Genomic DNA, 17,037 nt, shown 5'->3' on the forward strand with positions numbered 1-17,037 from the left:
AGAAAGCCCGGGCGCAATGGTTTGGCCTTTCTAACTTTATTGCTCGCGAGTAACAGGAAGGCGGGTAGGGCGGGGGCGCGGCAGTTCACGAGCCATCCCTCTCCCCTGGGGCTGGCCGGCCGGGCCCTGCCCTCGAGAAAGAGCTCTGGGGGTGCGCCTGGGACCCTCCGCCCGCCGCGAACACACGCACACACACTCACACGGACTAATAAATACGGCCCGGACGGCGCGGCCGCCCAGCCGCTCCTGTCCTTCGGGGCCCGAAGGGCCGCGCTTCCCCTCCACCTGAAGGGTAACGGCGGCCCCTACCGGCCGTGCGCGGCATCCGTGAGGGTCCGGTCCTCCCGAGCGCAGGGCCGAAGCGGCGACCCGGCGCGGCGGCGAGAAAAGCTGCAGTCCGGTTGGACCAGGAGGGGCGAAGACGTCTGGGCCCGCGCGGCCTCAGCTCAGCACGCAGCGTTCGCGCCGGCTCAGCTGCCGGCTCAGCTTGCGGCGCCGCTGCTCCAGGCCGCGTTCCAGGCGCTCGTCCTCCTCCAGCGCGCTGGGAGGGATCGGGTTAAAGTCAGCCCCAGCGTCGGGCCCCACACGCAGGCTGCCCCCCGGGGTCACGACCGAGCACCCCTCAGAGTACACCCCTGGAGCCTTCCCGGCTCCCAGAGCATCCTGGTCCCACTTACGTCCGCTCCTTCTGGTCCAGGTCCCGGACCAGCTCGTCGCGCTGGTTCACCAGCGACACCAACTCTTCCAGCAGCAGCTGCTCTCGGTGCTGCTGCGCGGCCGTTTTCAGCCAGTCTGAGGGCAGAGGAGTCTGGGGGTCAGGGGGTGCTCGCCCCTGCCGTGTCCTACCCCCCAGCCCCTGTGCCCCATCTCCCACCTTCAATGGCCAGCATGGCCCGCAGCTCCCGGCTAAGCAGCTCGAACCTCCGCTCCAAGTCCTGCTCTTCGATGCTGGGGGGTGGGGTGCCAGGTTAGGGAAAAGGGAATGGGAGGGAGTGCCCAGGGTTTTGACCACTCCCTGTCCCCCATCCCACCTGACCGCCAGTTTCCATTGAGGGCTGGGCCAAGGGCAGAGTTATACCCCAGTCCCCTCAGGGAATCATCTCTTGTTTCAACTGTTCCCCACTTGCTGGATATTTATATTGTCTCCTCCCCCAACCCAACCCTCTTTTTTAAAAATAAGAAACAACCTGGAAGGATTATTTGGATGAATATTACTCATAAACAGCAAGTATTAGACTAAAATTGTTTTGAAAAATGATCCAAAATGCAAGAGGGAGGCAGAACCACCTCTACCATGCAGGGCTATAATGGCAATGTTGGCAGAGAATTGCTTCTGCCCTCACTTGAGAAACCAGCTCAGCTGTCTCTAAGCCTCAGCGTTCCTTACTGTAAAGGAACAGGGACAAACTGGGGTGCTCAGCACTGATCTACCACATTTTCCTTTGGGCCTCAATTCTCTCATTCACAAAAATATTGCCAATTCAAGAGATATACACTATATTCAGAAAATTAGGGGGGAAATTAAGATGGTTGAGCAATTTCTGAAAAAAAAATCGTTGAAAGAAGCAAGCAGTAAACAGTTCTGATCAAAGTAGTTAAGATTCCATCTGTTCTGCTGGCCCTGGGTGGGCAGGGGTGGGGCCTAGACAGGGAAGGACCAGCACTCACAGCAGCTGCAGCTGGTCCTGCCTCCGGATGAGAGCGTTCTTCTTGTTGACCAGTGTGAACCACTCCTGGATCAGCACCTCCTCCTGCAGCCTGTTGGCACCTGAAATGGGCCAAGCCAGTCACCAGGCCTGCCACCAACCCCTGTGTCAGGAGTGGGGAGGGGGAGAGGGGTCTTGTTCCCTTGTGGCATCCCAGAAGCCAGAGCTGTGTGCCTCAGCGTGCCTCCTCCAGCCTTGGCTCCGCCCAACTCTTCCCAGGGTCAGAAAGAGCTGCAGGGAGGGGCAGATCTGGCAGCATGTGTGAGGGAGTGGACTCCAGATGCCTGCCCCACCTGACTCCATGAGGCTCCTCAGCTGCGTCTCCACCTCGGCTGCCCGCCCATCTATCTGCCTCTGCTCCTGCTCCAGAGCCTGTAGCTCTGCGCACACGTACTGACTTGTGTCCTGGAACCGTTGCTGGGTTGGAAAGAGGGGGCAGAGGACAGGGTGGGCTCAGCCCAGGCCCCACCTAGGAAGCCCAGCTATCAGCCCCTCCCACCTCAGCCCTCCTTACCAGCCCAGCCTCCTCCCCTGGGCTTGGGGGCGGTTCCTCTGATGTCCCACCTGCAGAAAGAGACAAGGCTAAGGGACCCCCAACTGACACCTGCCCCCAGAAGGTCCCCGGCTCAGCAACTGCGTGCAGCCTGAGTTGAGATGAGTCACCATCCCTTCAAAACTACTCACCTGGGGACTGCTGTGGGGCTGTGGCTGTGGGTGGGCCGGGGGCAGGGCTGGGGTCAGGGCTCATGCCTTCCTGTAGAGGAAAAGGCCAGTAAGGGCTTGGAGGGGCTCCCCGAGAGCCCACCAGAGCCTCGCACACACAGGGCAGAGGGTCCTCAATTCCAGGCCCTGCCCACCTCAGCAGCTTCTCCAGTCCTGCAAACACAGAACTCCACCACCACACGCTCTGGGGAAAGCGCCTCCTCCAGCAAAGGCCACAGACTTCACCATCCCAGGCCCTGTGGTCCTGGGCCAGTCCACTCCCATTCCCTGGGGAGTTCCGGGGGCCTCACAGGGCATTTGTGAGATGTAGGGGTGAAACTCTGTGGAGGGCCCACTGGGGCCTCTCTTCCCTCACGCCCCCTCCTCCATGTTGCTCCCTCAGGCCACCTCAGACTCCATCACCTACTGCTGGCATCTCCATCAGGGCCAGGGCCCCACACAGCAACACTGAGCTGACCTGGTGTGGTCATCGTGAGCCAGTACCTCTACCTCCTGACCAAAATGGAGCACCCTTCTGCCTGACCAATTCCCATACCTAGAGAATGCTGTGCTCTTCACAAAACACTCAGAACAGGACACGTGGCTGGATCTACCAACTGTCGCCTAGAAGGGCAGGGCTGGCCTCTCATGTGTTCTGCCCCTGGCAACTTGCTGAGACTGTCAGCCCTGCGGGCCCCCAACTTTCAGCTCAGCTGATAACCTGGCCCCCTTGATAGCTCCTGCTCTGGCCACCTCTCAGTGTCACCAGGTGGGGAGAAGGGGTTAAGCCACCTCACTGTCCACTCTACTCTGCACCTCCCTGAGTGGCAGTCCACTCAGATGCCATCCTCTCTGGCCTGGGTCAGTGGCGGCCTCTCCACCAGCCAACACCCACGCCCTGCCTGTTGACTTCATCCTCAAGCCACAACTGAGGGATCTCCCTAAAACCTTCACCCCTCAATGGTGTCACTCTCTCCCCACCCCACCTCAGCCCTCAGCCTCCTTGCCAAGGCCTGTTGGCAGCTCCAGCCCCAACTCCTACTGCCCTGAGCCCTACCCAGATGCCACCCTCTGGCCACAGTGATGGACTTTCGCTTCCCCAAATCATTTCCTCAGCCTGGAGCCAGCCTCTGTCTTGGGCAACTGGACACCCACTCAACCTTCATGACCCAGCTCAGCCCCACCTCCTCCAGAGGCCCCTTCACACAGTTTTTTTCCTTCCTTCCTGACTTTCATGCCTCCTGAAGCCTCCCTGACCCCCAGGTTGGGCAGATACTCCCACACCACGGTGCCCGAGGCTTCTCCCATCACAGATGTGACCCCACGGCTGCTGGGTACCCAGGTCTACCCAACCAGAGGCAGCCCCTGTGAACAGGATGGGGTCCAAAGGATGCACTCAGGGTACACCGGATAACAATTATGGCTGATGCCCAGTAAACATTTATTTGTGTGGGGGGCAGTGTGTATGCACTGACTTATTGAGTTCTCCCAACAACACTGTGAGGCAGGGATGAGTACCACCCCCACTTTACAGATGAGGAAACAGAGAGTCAGAGGTGACACTCATACAGGGCCTGGCTTATGCCCAGGGCTGTCTGATCCAAAGGTTTATTCCCTAGCTTATCCACTGATTTGCTGTTTCCTCGGGCCAGTCACACACACTGGGCCTGTTTGTGTCCTTGTACATAAAATGGGGAGAAATTCCAGCCCCATGTAAGATGGGGGTTGCTGGGCTCCAGAAAGGCATGTGGGGGAAAACATAGCTCCCCTTTTTTTGACAGCACCCTACAGTGGTGCCTCAATGACACTTTGCAGAGAACTTTTATGCCTTTGCTTCTCTCAGGAAAAGAAAACAGAGATTAAGTGGCTGGTCCAGGGTCACACAGCCAGTTAAGAGTGCTCAGCCCAGTAGAGGGCGCCATGTAAGAGCTGAGCCTCAAAACCCAGGTTCACATGTGTATCAACTCCCTTTGTCTCTTTCTTCGTCTCCCTGAGCCTCATCATTTCCACTTACAAAATGGGGTAACTGTTCCTCCCCAAAAAGGGCATTGTAGGAGTTGGTGAGGAGTTGATGAGGGGCTATGGGGCCAGGCACACAGCAAGTGCTCAACCGACAGGGCAGGCAGGGGCAGGAGAATGGAGAAACCCCAATCTCAGCAGCAACTAAGCTTACTCATGCCAACCCTGATGGGAACTCCAATGCTTCCTCACATCTGACCCAAATTCCCCTTTCTACACCCTCATGTGTGGCCCCTCCTCCAGGAAGCCTTGCTGGGCTGCACCAGAGGCAGGCACCCTGCCCTCCTCATGGCATTGCTTCACCCCCTCCTCAGTTTCAAGGTGCCTGACTTCATTGCATTCAGAACTTTGGGAGCTCCCAAGGCCGGGGAAGGTCCTACCTCCTCCCATTGCACACAGGAGGAGGGGATGTGAGTGGCCAATGGGGAGGAGTCCCCTCCAGTCCCAAGGGTTAAATATCTCCTGTGGGACAAGGGCTGGAGGAGGGCCTGGCTTGGAAGGGCCAGGTGCTGGGACTTAGGCCCAGAAGGATGAAGCCTCCCCTTTTGAGATATAAAAAGCCATTGATACACGTTAAGGGGGCTTTGGTCAAAGACCAACAGACAGGCTGAGGATAGCTGTCTAACACACCTGCTATGGGTGCCTCCAGTGCCCTCCCTGTTTCTCATTCATAGTCTCAGTGCTGCACTTCAGACCCTGCACTCAAGGCTCCTGCTCTCCTGGCCAGCCACATCACTGCCTGCGGACCTTACAGGATGTGACTGGCACTTTCCTAAACAAGACCTGAGCTTTCATGCTGCCACATTTTTGCTTGGGAGGTCCTGCCTCTTGAGAACCCCCCCCACTCCGATTCTTCACCTGGGAAAAGCTGCCCATCTTATCAGCCTGGCTCAAATGGCTGCTTCTTCCAAAAAGACTTTCCTTAGAACTCACGGGTCATCCCTGCACAGCTGAAGGCTTGGAGTGGCCCAACAGAGCTGCTGCCCCTGCTGTCCAAGATGGTGCAGCTGGAAAGCACACATGGCCTGGACTTCAGTGACTGTGAGTCCTTAAGCAAATCCCTGCCCTCTCTGGGACCACCTCCCCTTCAGTGCAGTACAAGACACCCTGGGAGACTGACCTGAGACCTGCAAGGGATCGGGAGAAATGGGTACCCAGCAGGGTCTCCCATCTCCAACCTTCCATTATCAGAGAAGAGAGAAAACTAGCCTCTAGCATCTGGAGTTAAAGATTCAAATCAGAGACTCTTGGGGTTGGGAGGCCCCAGAGAGCTCCCCTGAGTATAGAAACCCTGCTCCCAGTTTACAGGGAAGCTGGCTGACCCCCCGCCACCTGCGGAGCAAGAAATGCCCCCAACCCATTTTGTAGTTCATAAAGAGCTCTGCGCTGGGTGCCAGCTACACAGAGCCTTGTGGGAACTTTTCACTAACTGGGTACCAAGCCTTTAAAAGCACTAGCATATGCCCCAAGGTTGGCAACAAAGTCGGGCCCCCGCCCCAGGAGCGGCTCTGAGCCAGGGAGGTCTGTGTGCCCCGAGATGAGGAGCTCACTAGCTACCTCGTCCTCGCGGGGGGTCTCGTCTGCCACACGGGTCCCTCCAATCAAAAAGCACCTCCCCGCGTCCAGCGGAGGCCTCCCCCCACCCCGGCCCCCCCGGCCCCCCTCCCCCGCGCACTAGCTCAGCCCGCGGCTCCCCGACCCCCACGCCGCAGGAGGGCACTCACCGCTGCAGCTCCGCCAGCTCCCGGGGCTCCCGAGTCCGGATCGTCCACAGAGAAGGAGTTGCTGTTCCGCAGCCTCGAGCGCCTCTTCTTCAGCAGGTCTGCGTCGCGCACGTGGGAGAAGGAGCCATGCGCGCGGGGAGGGGGCACGGGCCCAGCCTCCGCGTTGACCGTCGGCCGCCGCAGCTTCACGCCGCCCGCGGCGCCCGGCGCCCCCACCCCGTTCACCAGACCCTCTCCCGGAGGCGCGGACGCCTGCCCATTGGCCGGGGCGTCGGCGGAGCGCGCCTCCTGGGCAGCCACGGCCCCGCGGTCCTTGGAGGCCACCTCAGGGGCCACTCCGTCTGCGGGGGTGACGGCCTCCTGGGGTTCCTGGGTCGCCTCGGCCCGGTGCTCGCGCAGCCGCTGCGCCAGGCCGCTGGCGTCCAGGTCGTCGGGCGGACTCTGCTGGGCGCTAGCCACGCGGTACGTGCCGGCGCCGCCGCCGCCCTCCAGCTGCACCAACTGCAGCTCCTGCCCTGTGCAGAAGGCGCGGATCTGGCACAGGTACGTCATGACGATGAGTTTGTCGGGCACAGTCAGCAGCACCATGTCCGCCGGCTCCAGCAGCCGCGATACGCCCAGGGCCGCGAAGCCATCGAAGGCCTAGGAGCAGTGCGTTAGGGTCAGCGGTGGCGGGCGTTACCCAGTGACACTGCGGTCCCCGGCTGGTACCACCCAGGGGGTCCCTGCAACGGGCATGCCAGGGTTTGCCAACAACGCCTGCACCCTCCTATTGGAAGAAATCTAGCAACAGGGCCCGCCCCCGCGTTACCCAGCAACTGCACACCAAAGGGTGGTTTCCAAAACACCATCTGGTGGAAATATGCTTTAAAAAAACAAAGCTAAACTAAGAAAAATGAACACTTTAAAGACCAAAAGGGTAATAAGTGGCAGAACTTCCAAAAGCCACAGCTGGGGCCCTGAGGCCCAGACTCCTCTTCTCCACACAGATAGACAAATCTTACACACCTAGGCCTGGTTTTACACCCTCTTTCCCTCCAGGCATCACTCCCTCCCCATCTCACCTGCTTGTTGTTCTGTTTGATGTTGAGTGGGTCAAGGGAGGCAAAGTCGCTGCAGAGAGAGCAAGGATCAGAGGCTGGATTCACACCACCCTCCCAGCAGGCTCCCCCATTCATTCGCATCCCCTCTGGCAGCTCACATCTTGTCTGGGTAGAATCGATGCAGAATGGCACAGAAGGCCAAGCCGTTGCGCCATGATGTGGTAAAGTTGGTGATGCGGACACCACGGTAGCCAGCGGTGACTTCCTGGCACCACTCCAGCAGGGACTGGCTAAAGCTCACCAGGGCAGGCGGTGCCTGGGGACACAGGGAAGGGCTTAGGAAATGTGAACATGGGACTTGTACTCTCTGCCCCTTGGGCACAAAAGAGCTTCAGCTCTGGGTTTGCAGGAGTCACCGCAGACTGCTGGACCTAGCTTTATGGTCAGGCAAAAAGGTTTCCAGCTCTGCAGTTAGCTACTAAAGTCACCTACAAGGTCAGTGACCCCCAGGGAAGATCAGAAGTCACCAGCAGCCACACCTCCAGGTCAGCCCAGAAAATTAGCTCTAGGAGTGTCCCACTCCATGCAGCCCAGAGAAGACAGGGTAGGGGAGCCAGGGCATCTTGAGAGAGGAGCGGGTGAGGGGCTCCTTAAAGCTGAGCCCCTGTCCCACCCCACCCCAGTCGACCAGGTGGGTCCATGCAGAGCCGCCGTTCGCTCAGCCTGGGTTAGTGGAAAGCAGCAGACTGGGCCCTCAGCAGCCCCCATCCCTACCTGGCTGCCCGGCAGCCTCCTGTCCTCTTCAGGCTCCTCTGGGGAAGAGGCCCCCAAGGGCCTGGGCACCCCAGCCCCTGCCCCACTGGCTACCTGCGCCTCAATCAGGCTGGCCTCTGGGAGGTTTCCCTCAGCTTCTTTTCCCTTCTCGGTTCCTGAGACCCCAGCCTCTGCTTCCTGGGCCTCAAAAATACCAGATTGGTTCTCTGAAGCCCCTGGAACCTCCATCTCTGGTTCATTGGCTTCCCAAACCCCAGACCTGGCCTCTGAAACCCCCCAAACCCCAGCCTCTGCCTCCTGTTCCCTCAAAATTGTAGTCTCCGCCTCTGCTCCCTGGGACTCTAAAATTCCATGCTTTATGACTGGGACCCTTAAAGCCTCATATTTGAGGGTCCTCCAGAGTCCAGTCTCTGCCTCCTGGACCCCAGAAGTTTTGGCCTTTGCTTTCTCAGCCTCTAAAACGGTACTTTCTGTCTGTTGAGTCTCCAGTCCCTCAGCCTCTACCATTCTAGCCACTGGCCTTGAAAACCCTGAATCACCCACTTCTGTCTCCTCAGGCCCCACTATCTTAGTCTCTGTTCCTGGGACCCCTGAACCCCCAAATGCCATCTCCTGGGTCCCCAATATCCCTGCTTCTGCCGTCTTAGTCTCTGTCTCTGGGACCCCTGAACCCACTACCTCTGTCTCCTGCGTCCCCAATATCTCAGCTTCTGCTGTCTCAGTCTCTATCTCTGGGACCCCTGAACCCCCTACCTCTGTCTTCTGGGTCCCCAGGACCTCAGCTTCTGCTGTCTCAGTCTCTATCTCAGGGACCCCTAAACCCACTACCTCTGTCTCCTGGGTCCCCGGGATCTCAGCTTCTGCTGTCTCAGTCTCTATCTCTGGGACCCCTGAACCCACTACCTCTGTCTCCTGGGTCCCCAGGACCTCAGCTTCTGCTGTCTCAGTCTCTATCTCAGGGACCCCTAAACCCACTACCTCTGTCTCCTGGGTCCCCGGGATCTCAGCTTCTGCTGTCTCAGTCTCAAACCCTGTGACCTCAGAACCTTCTAACTCTGTTTCCTGGGTCCTTGTTATCTCTGATTTTATCTCTGAGACCCCTGAAAACCTCATCTCTGTCTCCTGGGCCCCCAATATTTCAGATTCTGCTCTCTCAGCTTCTATCTTCAGCACTCTTGAACCCCCAGATATCTCCTGGGTCCCTAATATCTCCGTCTCTGACACCCTAGTCTTTATCCCCAGAACTCCTGAACCCCCAGCCTCTGTTTCCTGCGTCCCCAGTACCTTATACTCTGCCATCCCAGCCTCTGTCCCGGGGACCCCTAAAATCCTTACCCCTGTTTTCTGGGTCCCTAGTTCCTTAGACTCTGTCATCTCAGCAGCCTCTGACTCCAGGACCCCTGATCTCACTCTTTTTGTCTCCTGGGTCCCCAATATCTCTGCTTCTGCTGTCTCGGTCTCTATCTGTGGAAACACTGAGCCCCCCACTTCCATCTCCTGGGTCCCCAATGACTCTGATTCTACCACCCTAGTCTCTGGTCCCGGGACCCTTGAATCCCCAGTTTCTACCTCCCAGACCCTCAGATCCCTAGACACTGCCCCCTGGTCAGCTGCTAGTGGGGCCCCTTGGTACCTGCTCACCTGGGGACTGGCACTTGCTGCTCCAACAGAGGTGCCCTGCTCCAGGCCTGTCCCCCCAATACCCAGGGCTCTGTTCTTCACCTCTGCACCCTCTTTCTCCTGGCCTGCAGCAGCCCTGATCCCCTTGAGGTCACCAAGATGCCTGGAATGCCCTGCAGGCTCTGCTGGAGGTGGGCTCAGGATTGTGTGAGCCTCATCCCTGGTCCTGACGCCTGTCTTCCCCTGAGAGCCCCTTGGAGGAGCCTCAGGAGTCCCCTTGAATCTTGCCTCAGATGTCACCCCTGTAGACTCTGGTCCCTTAGTGTCCACATGTCTCACATTTGACCTCCGCTGAGCATCCACTTGACCTATTCCTAAACTCTCTTCAGCCTCCCAAGCTCTGACATCTGACCTCTTCTTATTCACCTCTCTGACTCCTAACCCATGCTCAGTGGCCAACCCACTAGCCTCTGGCCTGTCCCCAATGCCCCCTTCCTCAGCCATGGGTTTCTGCCCTTCCAAAACTTTGCTGGAGTGTCTGTCCTCAGTGCTTGGGCCCAGCCCTGCTCCCTGGGCTTCTGTCCCTTCCTGAGGGCTTTCCAGGGCCTGGGTCTCCACAGCAGAATCCACTCCTGCTGGGGGAGCCCCTGAGTCTTTGGGGGCCTCATCATCCTCTTGGTGGACTGGGGGCCAGGGGGCATCAGAGCCTTTCCGGAGCCGAGGGGCCGGGGTGGGGGCCACATCTTGGCCTGGCTGTCTTGAGGACCTGAAGAGAGAGCAGGAGGGTGCATTGCAGGTGGGGCATTTGGCCCCCCTCTCAGCTCCTCTTCCAGCCTTTCAGATTGCTGGGGCCCTGGAAAGGTGGTTAGGTGAGGGGAGTGCAACTTCTTGAGAATAGACAGGGGATGGGGCTGTGGGGCTGGTTCCATAGCTCACCTTGTCTCGGGTGGGGTTCTGGGGGGCCTGGGGGCCTTGGGCCCCACCTGGCCCCCAGCTATGGTAGCTGGTTCTGACTCCTGGCCCCGGGAGGCCCTGGCTGGGGGCGCAGGGGCACTCACAGGTGCTGGGCTGGTATCCTCAGCACTAGAAGGGCTGGCAGCTGCGGGGAAGAAAGAGAGGTAGTGTTGAGGCCTGGGCTCTGTGACTGGATGTCCAGTGCCCCCCACAACCCCCTGCAACCCCAGCCTGGGCCTCACCTGCCTGCTGGAGCCGGCCCTCTTCCTCCTCCTCACAAAGTGTCTTCAGCTCCCGAGAGGCATCTGGGGGCAGGGATTGGAGGGCAGGGTCAGCCGAGGGAAGAGCCCTGCAGGCCTGACCCCCTCCCCACAACTAGAATGCTGGGCCTACCTGGGAGACGCCCCAGCCTCAGGGCACTGCCCCAGCCTACGAGAAGAGACAGGCCCATGGATGCAGAGAAGAGAGAAAGACAGGGCAGACAAGGACAGACAGAAAAAAAGCCTTAACAAGCAAAAGGGAGGGATGAGGGTGAGTGGTGAGGGGTGGTGAGCCTGGACTGCAGCCCCTCTCTGCACTTTTGGCCCAGCTGCCTCAGGGCAGGTACAGACCTGGGCAGGCATCCACCTAGGGGTGAGGAGAGGGCCAGGGACACTGGGAGGTGCTGGGAACCCATCTGGAAGGACTCAGCTAAGGACCAAGGTCACTATGGGACCAGGGGTCAAGTCTGGATATTTAGGGCCACTGAGCAGATTGGGACCTTCTGGCCATAGAGAGCTCCCACCATGGAGTGTGCTCAAGCTGGCCCTGCCCCGACACAGCAAGTGGATTACGGCCCGGGTTATCCTCAGCCTCCCTAGGTCCTGGTGATCTCAATCCACGGGTGGTGAGCCTACCTGGCTGGGGGACACGAGCCCGCACCTCCAGGGTCCCTGGACCATTAGCCTCCTCCTCGTCACTCTCAGCAAAGTCCTCCAAGTTGCCCACATCACTAGGCTTCATGCTCATGAGGCTCGCAAGACTCTGCATGTCATCATCCCTGGGGGTCAGAGGTCAGAGGTGAGGGCTGGTCAGAGGTTTCAGATTAGGGCCCAGGAGGGCAGTGGGGCACTCACGTGGCTCGGCCCTCCCGCAGCAGCACCCCCGAGAGAGTGAGGCTCAGCTCGGCCTGCACCACCTTCACCGACTTGGGCTTCAGCCGCAACCGCAGCGGAACTTGGGCAGGCACAGGCCCTGCATGGCGGGCCAGGTCTACCTCAGCCGTGGCCAGCACCTTCCGCTGCCCCTTGGACTCCTGTGGGCCAGGGGAAGGAGGATCAGTGCTGCTCCAGAGTGCCCAAGACCCCAGGCTCCAGCCCACCCTGGCCACTCACATTCTCAATAATAAACGTCCACTCTTTGGCCTCATACTGGTCCACGTGGGGGTCCTGGGAAAGAGGGACACTGGTGAGTACAGGGACTGCTGGGGTGGGGCAGGGCAGGGAAGAGCCTGTGCTGGCTCAGGTGTTTGTTCAGGGCCTTCACACATGTTGGTCCCTCCTGGCAGGTATGCTCCCCAGCTTCTCCTGATCCCAGCTCTCTCTCATACTATATGTGGAGGGTATGACCTGCTGGGTCCCTCAGGCTGTGGAGACCCCTTGCCATGATTCTTGGTTTCACCCCCCTGTCCTTTCTTGTTTGGATGCATAACCCACCCAGGGACTCCTGTGGCTGCCCACAGCACTGGCAATCATCGGCTCATCCCCATCTGTGCAGGAGGGCTGGAGACTCACCCGGTACAGGGTCACAGAGATGTCCACATTCTCAGGTACCATCCACACCACGGTGCCCCGGTATGGGTTCTGGATGCCCGGTTGCCAGCTGTGGGCCTACAATAAGCAGTCTGAGTCCTCCACCAGTCTTAACTCTCCCCCGAAACCCCTTGTCCTTATCTCCAGTCTTGACCCTATCTTTCTCTCCCTATGATCTGAACCTGATTCCACTCCCCCATCACCCTTACCCACTTAACCCACCCACCCAATTAGCCCCAACCCCAATCTGGACCCTACCTTGGAGCAGATGCGCCGGTTCCGCCGGGTCCACACAACCACCAGCTTATCAGGTTGCCTGGGAGGCAGGGGAGAGGGGCTACTCAGTCAGGCCCACCCAGCCTCTCCATCTCCTCCAGAGTCTTCCTTCTGCCTCGACCCCCTACCCACTGAACAGGGCCTGGACAGCCCCTTATCTGGGGCCCCAGGGAGCAGGGTGGGGCTGCTGAGGCAGGGTGTGGCCTGGGTCAGAAGGGCAAAGGGCCATGGGTTGACAGGGATTATGAAGACAGTGATATAGAGAGACAGGCATACACAGAGACAGAGAGATACACAAAAACACAACAAGGGCCCTGCAAGAAACACAGACACAGGAAGAGACAGACTCAGAGTAACAGAAGTCCATTCATTCACAAATATTTGCAGAGTGCATACTGTCACCCCAGCCCAATATGAGGACAGAGCAGAGCAAAGGAAAGCCTTCTGGGGTTGAGGACTATGGCAGTGAGGGAAGAGTCCCAATTAAGAAGGAAAATAAATTAACAAACTGACTTCAGAGAGATGGGAGATTGCCGCTGGGGTCTCCTTAAGGTTGGATGTCTCAGCAGAGGTATGAGTCGGGGAGGGATGGGCTGTGTAAGGGTCTGGAGAAGGGAGACTCCAGGCAGAGGGAATGGCAAGTGCCAGGGTCCAAGGATTCTGGTAGGTGTAGGGTTGGGTCGGGGCAGAACGTGGGAAGTCGTCAGAGACCCATAGGGTCAGCTTGTCATGAGATACCCTCCCAGGGCCTTCCATGCCCAGCCCTTTGCTTTGCAGGGCCCCTGACTCCCACAGAGGACACTAGGGAAAAAATTTCAGAAGGTGACATCTAAGCTGAACAGCATATGCCAGGGCAAAGAGATGTGGGGAGACAGATAAAGCGAGAGAAGAGTCGCCTGTGCAGGGCCAAGTCCCAGACATGTGGCTGGGCCTGGAAGGGAGAGGCTCCTTTGGGTTAGATGTTCCAACTGCTGCCCAGGAGGGTGGAAATGGTTAGGGAGCATCAGGCCAAGGGCAGCACAAGAGCCCTCCTTGCCTGTACCCCCTCCCATGCCAGGATGCTCAGGTTCACCCAGCTCACTGCCCCGCTGGAGGCCAAGCCAGGACAAATGGCTCTCCTGTCAATCCCTGAGGATGCTGAGACCCAGAGAGGTTAGGGGCCAGGCAAGGTTACACAGCTAAGCCTAGAGCCCTCCAGCCTGGAGCCAAGTACCCCTCCTTGACTCCAAACTTCAGGTGATGGCTGACTAAGGGTAGCCATGGGGCCTTCCCAGAAAGGGGAAGCAGACAGTGGGAGCCTAGAGAGGGCGGGGCCTGGCTAGGCAGCCTGACTCAGGCTGGGCACGCCCTCCTGGGGAGCTAAGACCTGGGCAGGGGCAGCTTCCTAGCCTGGGCTCCCAGCGAAAAAGCAAAGGAGGCCCTGCCCACCCTCTGTGACTCAGACAAGTTGACACTGCCCGCACACTCAGCCAGGATGCTGGGGCAGAAGGTAGAAGCCAGAAGCCAGAGGCCAGAGTTCAAGTCCCAGCCCTGTGCTGTGTTACCCCAGCCAGCTCCTGTCCTTTCTGGGCCTCGCTGAATGGTGTGAACGACCCTCTGGCTGGCCCAGTCAAGTCTGGGGACATGGCAGCTGCCCAAGGGACCCCAGTCTCCTGCTCACTCCCCTCCCCTTGGACCCTCTGGTCCTTTCCTGTCCTTCCTCTTGGGAGCCTAAATTTAGCCCCGCCTGGCGGGTGAGGCCCCCACAGCTGTGCCCTAATCCAGCCAAGGGAAGCTGACACCAGTAAGCACATATATTTAGGGTGTGACGCAGGAACCTGGGCAGCTGCGGGTGGGGGCATGTGAAGGAGATGCCCCTGGTTCCTTTGGCAGTCCGGCCCAGGTCCTGCACCCTTCACACATTTCCCCCCCACACCACCACCTTGCCTTCCCCAGGCTCAGGCCCCTTTAAGCTGCTCCCTGCCTCCCTCCTCATCCCTCCCAGTGCTCAGTTTCCCCTTTTAAGGATATTGCGGAGATGCATCCAGCCTCCCAGCGCCTACTCTGGCTGAAGGGGTGGGTGGTTCCTCTGCATCAACAAATGGGCAGGGGAGGAGGGGGCAACATCCTTGTTCTGAGTTGGACTAAGGTCCATGGAGTTTTCCGTCCCAGCTCCACCACCTGCAGATTTCAAAACTTGCTTCCTTTTCTGATACTACCCTGTACCATCCCTCTGGCCAAAAACATGAGGCCTCCTTTCTCCCAGTCCTGAGAGCAGCTGAGGAAAGTGTGGGCACAGATTCTCAGGCCAGGAAGTCCTGACCTCCATTCCCCAAACGCTGCCCCCCCCCAACTCTGGGGATCCCACAAGCTGCAAGGGCACTTTTGAGTTTCTGTGCCTAGGTCACCAGGGCCCAAACTAGGGTAGGGGGCCTCTTTGGCCACTGCGCTGGGGGCAGGGCTGTCAGGCTTCAAAGGCCAGATGGGGTCTCAGCCAGCCTGGGGGACTCCCACTGGCCTCCCTCCCACTCACCATTTCTTGGTGCACTCCACCACCAGCTCGTGGTAACAGGCCACAAACTGGAACTTGGCGGCCCGCTTGCCCACGCGCTGCAGGCGCTTCCACACCGAGATCATGGCCCTCGCTGCCCCGCCGCCCACTCCTCAGACCTGGGGCTCCCGCTGGCCCGCGACCGCTGGCCCGACCCAGGTCCCCATGGCCTCCCGGGCTCCTATTGGCGCCGCCCGCCCCGTCCGTGCGGAGGGGTCCGAGGAGCGGAGCCGGGGCGGATCTCCCCGCCGCCGCCGCTGGGGCCCGCCGGGTGGTCTGGCTGAGTCGGCGGGGTCGTCTGGGGCGCGTCGGGTCGCTGGAGCGCGGAGCAGCGAGCGCGCCGTTTCCTGGAGCCGCACCCCCGTCGGAAGGCGGGCGGGGCTCGGGCGGGAGCGCGGGGGCGGGGCGGCCCGGCTTCCGGGACCTCGCGCGGCGAGCGCGGGGCGTGGGGGACGCCTGGACCTAGGCGCGGGCTCTCTGTGCGCCCAGACGGCGTGGAGGCGCGGGCCGGGCAAGGGACCACCAGCAATTGGTGCCGCCCTCGCGAGCGCTGCCCCGGCCGCCTCCCTTCCTGCCCGCAGCCCTGGGAGGTACGTACTGGTGGCCCCATTTCACAGGCTGGGGAAAGAGACCCAGAAAGGAGAAGAGACTTGAAGGGCCACAGTGCGCTGGGCCAGAGCCAACTGTCCTCGACAATGAGGCGGCCGACTCCGACTACCACCCACGTGTTAACAAGAGCAGGAAGAAGCAGAGTCAGGGGCCAACCTAGGTGGCCCTATCTGTGGACAACACCCACTCACAGTCTCAGAACCTGACTTCAGCTGTCAAGTGGGAAGGTGGTCCCACCATCCCTCAAGCAGCTGACTTCCAGCGAGTGTGTTACCTTGGGCAAAGCACAATGAGCCTCAGTTTTTACCTCTGCTAAACAGGGATAGTTATAGTTTCACCTTTTACATCATTTTGAGTGAAACTTTGGAAAGCATTTGGTGTGGAGCCTGGCTGATTTTTTGCCAGGTATTATTAAACGAAATCCGTTATCAGGGACGTCAGTGTGTGTGTCTGTGTGTTTACTCTTCCTCCCCTGGGAAGCCTGCCCTGGGGCGTTAGCCACTCTGTTCACACGTCGATTAGAGCCCTTATCGCCAATGCGTCTGCCTGCACCAATGAGATCGCCCAGGTGTCCCGCCCCGAGTTATGCCTGTTCCCTCTGCCAGTGCGAACGCTCAGCTAGGTTTGCCAACAGACAGAAGCCTGGTCCTTGATACAGTTCAGGATGTCTGATCTGCCAGGAGTGCTAGCTGGTTGTCTCCAGGAGGCAAGGACTGTATAGCAGGTGTGGGGATGAGCAGCCGGTAAGCCTAAATGTGCAACTTCGAGGTCCTCTCCTCTTCGTGTCAGGAAGTTGTGGGGTGGTGTGTGTGTGGAGGCCTTAGCACCCAACATCCACAAATGTGCAGGTCTCTTCCAGGGAGGACCTGACATTCGGGTTTGGTTCCCACACCCCACGTCGCAGCTGTTTCTTCTGGAAGAGAAAGCCTTTTACATACTACCCTAAAGGTCCTAAGTGCTATGGAGGGGTAAGCAGACGTAGAATGGGGGCGTCTGGGTTCCTAGGAGTCTCATGTTCCAAAGCGCAGAGGACTGCCCCCATCTCCCCTCCAGGGCTCACTCTTCTGGCCTCTGGGGCATTGAGACTTCACCCTCTTCTGCCTCTGCAGCTCTTTCCTCCCACCCATAGGTCACTCGTTTCCAGGCCTTTCCAAGAGGAGCTTTCCCCTTTCCCCTTTCCCGCCTAGGGCCCCTCGGGCCGCCTGCCCCGGCCCACTCATTTCCTGTGCCGCCCCAACTCCGCCCCAACTCGGGGTGGAAAGTTTCTCTCTTCAAGAAGGGCGGTTCCTT

The 17,037-nt window shown here is 59.3% G+C and overlaps 1 protein-coding gene across 9 annotated transcripts; it reads right to left on the minus strand.

The window, feature by feature from the left end:
• Positions 1–20: 20 nt before the first annotated feature.
• On the minus strand, positions 21–15,529 carry EHBP1L1 (EH domain binding protein 1 like 1). 9 transcript variants are annotated; one of them, XM_074371734.1, is made up of 21 exons: positions 15,121–15,523; positions 12,591–12,648; positions 12,315–12,410; positions 11,916–11,969; positions 11,658–11,836; positions 11,439–11,581; positions 10,936–10,971; positions 10,785–10,847; positions 10,525–10,687; positions 9,610–10,354; positions 7,969–8,145; positions 7,353–7,510; positions 7,216–7,264; positions 6,152–6,793; positions 2,391–2,460; positions 2,221–2,270; positions 2,000–2,123; positions 1,669–1,768; positions 875–948; positions 678–792; positions 21–541 (listed from the first exon to the last, which is right to left on the minus strand). In XM_074371734.1, exons 1-21 carry the CDS (start codon positions 15,222–15,224, stop codon positions 442–444), a joined length of 3,300 nt encoding a protein of 1,099 aa, XP_074227835.1. In that variant the 5' UTR covers positions 15,225–15,523; the 3' UTR covers positions 21–441. The 9 variants fall into 9 exon arrangements, with proteins under 9 accessions (XP_074227835.1, XP_074227834.1, XP_074227832.1 ...); XM_074371733.1 differs by having other exon boundaries at positions 7,969–8,151; XM_074371731.1 differs by having other exon boundaries at positions 7,969–10,354; positions 15,121–15,529.
• Positions 15,530–17,037: the final 1,508 nt, after the last annotated feature.

Source organism: Camelus bactrianus, chromosome 10 (genome assembly GCF_048773025.1).
Source record: "Camelus bactrianus isolate YW-2024 breed Bactrian camel chromosome 10, ASM4877302v1, whole genome shotgun sequence".
NCBI lineage: Eukaryota > Metazoa > Chordata > Mammalia > Artiodactyla > Camelidae > Camelus > Camelus bactrianus.

Bases quoted from the DNA above. Each gene is read 5' to 3' on its own strand.
- EHBP1L1 (XM_074371731.1), bottom strand. From the start codon at position 15,224: ATGATCTCGGTGTGGAAGCGCCTGCAGCGCGTGGGCAAGCGGGCCGCC. The intron at 10,688-10,784 runs GTGAGGCCCAGG...TCTTCCCCGCAG, and splicing joins GGGCCGGCTCCAGCAGGCAG to CTGCCAGCCCTTCTAGTGCT. The intron at 10,355-10,524 runs GTGAGCTATGGA...CTCTCTCTTCAG, and splicing joins AGAACCCCACCCGAGACAAG to GTCCTCAAGACAGCCAGGCC.